The 7,095-nt window shown below is 41.0% G+C and overlaps 1 protein-coding gene across 1 annotated transcript; it reads left to right on the forward strand.

Annotated features, from left to right (window-relative positions):
* The first annotated feature begins 2,004 nt into the window (after positions 1–2,004).
* LOC120438611 (E3 ubiquitin-protein ligase TRIM39-like) lies at positions 2,005–5,622 on the forward strand. Its single transcript, XM_039609019.1, has 2 exons — positions 2,005–2,143; positions 3,689–5,622. The coding sequence occupies exon 2, from the start codon at positions 3,698–3,700 to the stop codon at positions 5,354–5,356; it is 1,659 nt and encodes a 552-aa protein (XP_039464953.1). The 5' UTR covers positions 2,005–2,143; positions 3,689–3,697; the 3' UTR covers positions 5,357–5,622.
* Positions 5,623–7,095: the final 1,473 nt, after the last annotated feature.

Genomic DNA, 7,095 nt, shown 5'->3' on the forward strand with positions numbered 1-7,095 from the left:
TAATGGCTTTCAGTCTGTTGACACAGGCATTTTGACAAATATTAGTTCATGTGGTTTTGTATCTGAGGAGAAAGGAGATTCATTTGAATGAGAGAAAACAGTGATGTTATAATTTAACTGTTCTGAAAGAGATGACACACATTTTCTTTTTTTCTTTAAACATAATTGTACTGCAGAACAGTGCTAGTTACTAGAATTCATTTGTTTACTTTATTTCTTGCTCATTTAAAACTACCCTGAGTCTGGTCCATGTCTACATTCCTATTGACTATTGGAAGGGTTAGTCAATAACCCATATCCTTAACCTGGCTACTACTACTACTAGTAGTAGTAGTAGTAGCCAGGTTATAATTTAATAATAGAGTTTTCTGTCAGGACTGAATAAGGATTTTGGGGGGATGTTATGTGTAGGGTTAGAGCAGCTTTATAGTGTGGCTACAGAAACAGCTGTGAAATATATGCGCTTATAGGCATTTTATTATGATTTAGTGGTTTGGACTTGGAATTAATCTCTTCCTGTGTTATATCTCTTGGCTAGCCTGGGAATGCCTTGGTGCCCCCGGACAAGCTGGAGGAGGTGGCCGGGGAGGGGGAGGTCTGGACTTCCCTGTTTAGGCTGCTCCCCTTACGACCCAGTCCCGGATAAGCAGAAGAAGATGGATGGATGTTTTATAGATCGATATAATAAATAAACACTTTAAGAAAATCTAGCTAAATAATTTAATTCATTCACAGTGACAGAGTGATCACAAAATGTCGCTTTAAATTTTTTCATTGTACTTACTTAACACAATGACATAAAAATTTACATGTAATTAAAGACATAAAGCACCATTTTAGGCACAAGTATTTGTGTGTGTGGTGCTCCAAACAACTATCGAATATGAGAAATTAATTTGAAATTAATTTAAGTCCTGATTGATTTGGTCCTCCCATCGTGAAAGCTGCAGAGAGAGGGTCTTCATTCAGGAGAATACACAGAGCAGTCATCGGTGCCGTCGTTACAATATGACCTCAAGTTACAGATGTGTGTGTGTGTGTGTGTGTGTGTGCATGCTGAAGATCAGAGCGTCTTTCTTACTGAGTAAGAGGAGCAGCAGAATCTTCATCCTGCAGTCAAAATCCAGTTAGATCTGATCCTCAGTCAGACTGCAGACACATAAAGCAGCACACTGCAAACACCAGTTTACTTTCAGGTTCACTGTTCAGTCATGGGGGGGTAACCGGGGGTTCCCAGGCAGAGAGTATATAGTGTTACAGTGTTATAGTCCTATTTTTATCTGGGAGAAAATAGAACTAACTAGGAATGCACCAACACAGCAACAACAAACACATGCACCAAACTATTCTGTCTTGTTTTTAAAGAGAGAGTGAGCTACAGAGAGCTCAGACTTAATAATATGTAACCAGTGTCACCTGGCAGTCAGCAACCTTCTCTCTGGGACTGGAAGAGGAGTGAAAAAGAAGTGGTGGGTGGGTAAGGAGTAGTCAGCTCTGAGAATTCCAGGGGAAGATGATCTCACTCTGGTGTGAGTGGCTTTGATTTGTGTGAGGCATTTCTTTTTGGTTTTCAGAGACGGGTTATTTAGCATTTTAGGTTTACGACGTTTCATGGTGGAACTTATCAAGGTCTAGATTTACTGTGTATGGAGAAATTAATCGGTGTTTAGTACGTGTTGTTTGTGGTGTTGGTGTTTAAAGAAGTTGAATTAGTACTTGGAGTATTTTTAACAGTAGTACTTCTACTTCAGTACACACTGTGTGTACTTTTACCACCTGTGTCTGAGACCTCCTTCAGGGTCCACCTGAAGCTCTCAGTCTGCTGTGGAAAAAGGAAATCCAGGTGAGTTTCTCCTGATCACCTGAGGCCGTCATTACTGTGTGAACCCACACCACTCCTCACTCCTCCCACCCACTGCACACAGTCACTGAGTACAGACCAGCTGATTCCTGTAAAGGGAGAGGCAGCAAAACCAGACAAACAGCTGCAGGGAGAGGCGGAGCAACACCTGAAAAACAAGAAGTTCAACGTCATTTTGCAGAAGTGAAAGTGTGAGAGAGCAGCAGCAGAGCTGCAGTCGAGTCCTGTTTGTCTCTAAAAGAAGATTCACTGGAGTCCATCAGGTTTCTCTCAGCAACAGTGGTGAGTGCATCTGATCACACTTCCTGTTTCTACACACTGGATCCATAGAAATCTGCTCATGTAAGCACAGATCCACTGTAGGAACATCGAGCTGCTGCTTCAGTCTCACTGTGGCTCTGCTCAGGACTGTGGACTCAGTCTGTGCTCTGGACTTCAGACTGACTCCACACTTCCTGGTTATTCATCACTTCCTGTTCCTATTAGATTGATTCTGGATCTGATTGATCATAAGGATTACAGATGTGAAAACACCTGTTTATTCTTTATTGATTTAAAGCCTTTGATACTGTAAACCAGCAGATTTTGGTCAGTACTTCAAAAAGTCATTCAGACATTTTACAAAGAGAGATTATCTGACTTAGTGTATCCTGTAAGAGTCACAGATGTTCCTGAATCATTCAGAAAACAGTCGATGCTGCACTTTATAACTTTGTGTGGAAACATAAATCTCATTATTTAAACAGATGTGTTTAAATCATCCTGATAATCGAGGCTTTAAATATGTCAGAGTTCACACATCAGCTGTGATGTTCAAGCTGAACTGGATCAAACATGTCATCAGACACAAACATAGATGATGGTGTTTAATCCCAAAGCTTATTTAAACAAACTGGAGGACAGAATTCCTCCTTAAATGTGATTTTGATCAACAAAATTCACTGATCTCATTTTCACACACAGGCTTTATCATGGTGGCTTCTTCTCTACTAACATAAATCTTTGATCTGGACAAACAAATATATGAAATACAAAAATAAATCAATGTTTTCTGAGGATCCAGAATAATTGAATGATGTATCCCAGCGAGTGACTGGAAAAGTTCATCTTCTTCCATATCCTGAGTTTGTGAGGAGCTGTGATGTTCCAGTATCTGTGAGAGAAAACAGGACAGTTTTTAATGATGCACAAATGGACCAAATATACAGACACCACTGAATAAACATGTTCTCATAAATGCCATTAATATACTGGATCAAACAGTTAATAACACATTTCTGAGGTTTATGATTCATTGTCCTCCTCACTGTCACTTCTATTGGAACAGTCACTGTTTAATATTAATGGGTCGTTGATCTGGACTTACAATAAGAAGTATTTAGTCACCAACAAGGTCGAAGTTTACTTCACAGTAATTGATGGAAAATATCCAACAAACTGATTTATTCAAATATAGAAATGATCTGGATGAATCTTGGACCTTCTGTAAAACAGTCAGAGAAACAGTTTCACATCTTTTTAACGACTGTATTTATCTTCATCCCCAAAGTTATTCTGTTCATCTGGACGCTGCACTGTACAGCAGACACGACGATGTTCAGCTTGTGTTTGGGATGAACCAGTTTGTGTCTGAGTGTGTTGCTGGGTCTCCACCAGTTACTCTGAGAACTGAAGAAGCTTCTCTGATGAAACATCTTCAAGAAACTCAAAGAAGTCCAGACGCTTTTCTTTCCAAGCTCCTCAGACTACTGATGCTTGTTTCTCTCTTTTTAAAAATGAAATTTAAAGTGAATTTTGAATCAAATGTTTCTTTTCTTTCTCCCTCAGAGTGCAGACATGTCTGCTGCCAGCAATCTGCGATCTGAAGATCAGTTTCTGTGCTCCATCTGTCTGGATGTGTTCACTGATCCAGTCTCTACACCATGTGGACACAACTTCTGCAAAACCTGCATCAGTCAGCACTGGGACATGAATCAGAGCTGTCAGTGTCCCATGTGTAAAGAGACTTTCTCCACTAGACCTCAGCTGAGGGTCAACACCTTCATCTCTGAGATGGTTGCTCAGTTCAGACGTGAAGCTCAGCAGAAAGCCAGCAGCAGCAGCTCAGAGCAACAAGCTGCCAAACCAGGAGAAGTTCCCTGTGACGTCTGCACTGGAACCAGACTGAAGGCCCTGAAGTCCTGCCTGGTGTGTCAGACCTCCTACTGTCAGACTCACCTGGAGCCTCATCTGACAGTGAAAGGTCTGAAAAGACATCAGCTGATTGATGCTGTGGAGAACCTGGAAGGCAGGATGTGTACGAAGCACGATAAACTCCTGGAGCTGTTCTGTAAGACCGACCAGACATGTGTCTGCGTGCTCTGCCCTGTTTTAGACCACAAGAACCACGAGTTTATTCCTCTGAGAGAAGAATATGAAGGAAAGAAGGCAGAGCTGGAGAAGACAGAGGCTGAGATTCAGCAGATGATCCAGAAGAGACGACTGAAGATTCAGGAGATCACAGAGTCGGTGAAGATGAGTAAAGATGCTGCAGACAGACAGAAAGCAGAAGGTGTTCAGGTCTTCACTGCTCTGATGGAGTCTGTTGAGAGACGCCTGAAGGAGCTCATGAAGGAGATCGAAGACAAACAGGAAACTACAGAGAAACAGGCTGAAGGTCTCATCAAAGATCTGGAACAGGAAATCTCTGAGCTGATGGAGAGAAGCTCTGAGGTGGAGCAGCTCTCACGCTCTGAAGACCACCTCCACCTCCTCCAAAGCTTCTCCTCCCTGAAAGCTGCTCCACCCACCAAGGACTGGACAGAGGTCAGAGTCCGTCCACCATCATATGAGGGGACTGTGGGGAGAGCTGTGGCTCAGCTGGAGGAGACAATCAGGAAACTCATGAAGAAGAAGCTGTTTGAGGCTGAGCTGCAGAGGGTGCAGCAGCATGAGGTGGATGTGACTCTGGATCCTGATACAGCTCATCCTGATCTCATCCTGTCTGATGATGGAAAACAAGTGTATGATAGTGATGTGAGGAAGAAACTTCCAGACAACCCAGAGAGATTTTCTTACTATGGTATTGTTTTAGGAGAGCAGAGTTTCTCTTCAGGCAGATTTTACTTTGAGGTTCAGGTTAAAGGAAAGACTGCCTGGACTTTAGGAGTGGCCACAGAGTCGATCAACAGGAAGGGAAACATCACACTGAGTCCTCGGGATGTTTTCTGGACTGTGTGGCTGAGAAATGGAAATGAGTACATAGCTTGTACTAAGTATTCAGTCCGTCTCTATCTTCATCCTGGTCCTGAGAAGGTGGGGGTTTTTGTGGATTATGAGGAGGGTCTGGTCTCCTTTTATGATGTAGGTGCTGCAGCTCTGATCTACTCCTTTACTGGCTGCTCCTTCACTCACAAACTGCACCCATACTTTGAACCCTGTCCTAATGATGGAGGTAAAAACTCTGCACCTCTGATCATCTGTCCTGTCAATCAAACTGAGTCGATCAACGACTGATTTTATTTGATGAATGATTGATTTTTCTTGAAGGGAACAAATGAACATATTGAGTGTAAATCCTCTACAGTCTCCATGTTTCTATAGAATCTGATCATCAGGACTCTGATTCACACTTTGATTCTCATGAAGTTTGATTTTAACAGAAGAAAAGTTGAATCAGGAAATGTTCCCACTGATGGAGACTCGAGCTGAAGAGCAAATATCAGAGAATAAATGTCCAAAAGCTTCATTTACAATAAAGTTTGTTCAATGCTTTGAGTGAATCCAGACTCATGTGTGGCTGTTATACGGAGCATCAGAGTCCAGCTGAGTTATGTTGGATACAAACTGCTTATTTTGGCTCTGTGAGGATTTTTGTTCACTGAAAACTGATAAGACGGATAATATTCAAAGAACTCTGTAGAGATTCATGCATCCATGTTCTCCACCTGCAGGTGTGGAGGAGAAAGGTGGAGCACAGACTGCTGCATCCTTCCAGTCACATCATTTTGATGATTATATTTCCATGTTGTGATGATTTGGGTTAAAGAGAAACAGAGTTGAACGGCTGCAGTCACAGCATGAATAAGATGCTGAAGCTGAGCTGTCAGTGAACATGTTTCACTGTGATTTGATTTGAAGAATATAAAGTGTGTGTGGCTGCTGACAGCTGCAGTCTCTGTTAGTCTGCATGTTCAACACACACACAACTTTCCCCCTGAGGCAACGATCCAGCAACAACACAAAGAACAGCTGCAGACACACACACACACACACACACACACACACACACACACGATTGTGCAATCCCTTTCAGTCTGAACTCTCAAACACACAAACAAACAAACTCTATCAATGTCGTACTGTTAAAGAACACTTTAGTGTTTAAGGTGGAATTCCTCCTCCTTCAGTAACAATGATTTGAGGTCTCTACCATTGTCTACAGTGGTTTTGGCTGAAACATTCCTGTGTTTTTTTAATGCCATACAAACTATTTTAAAAGAGATCACAACATCTTTGCTTTTTCCTCCAATCGGTTATTCTGATTATTTTATCTGGTTTAACTAACAAATGCTTAAAATTTAACTCTTAACCTGATTTAAACTCCTTTAATTTCTCATTAACTCAGACTTTTAATTTATTTCCTTGTTTGATGTATTATTTCTTCACCCTGGTTTAATTTTTGCTGATCTTGTTTAACCTGACCTTTGACCTATTAATTTTAACTAAACTCTTGTTTTGACTTTTGACCTAATTATTATTATTACACCGTTTTTTCCCCTCCAAAATGACCTCCAACAAGAAAGCCTCATTTCTTTAACAGTGAAGAAATTCGATTCAATTAAAATCAAATTGAATCGAATCAAATCATGGATCGAATCGATTCAGGACCTTGAGAATCAGATCAAATTGATTGTAGAAATCAGTGACGATACCCTAAAAGCTCACTACTAGCCTGTAATACAGATACTGGTATTTGAAATTACATGGTGGTGGAATAAAAAACTGTCATTTTGTCAGAGAGATTTTACTCTATGTGTTCAAGCAGCATGTGTGCACAGTTCAAGCGCATGTTTCAGTTATGACTTTGTTGGAAGCTGGTCTTTTTAAAATGATTTTTCTTTGGAAGCTTTAGTGTCAGATTTACTGACGTTTGCAGCAACTGAAACCCTGAGACTGAAAGCTGCACTGGAAAAAATGGCCCTCCAAAAACAAGAAAAAAAACCTTAATACAAGATATTTTAGCTTGAAATAAG

This window comes from Oreochromis aureus, linkage group 3, assembly GCF_013358895.1.
Source record: "Oreochromis aureus strain Israel breed Guangdong linkage group 3, ZZ_aureus, whole genome shotgun sequence".
Lineage (NCBI taxonomy): Eukaryota > Metazoa > Chordata > Actinopteri > Cichliformes > Cichlidae > Oreochromis > Oreochromis aureus.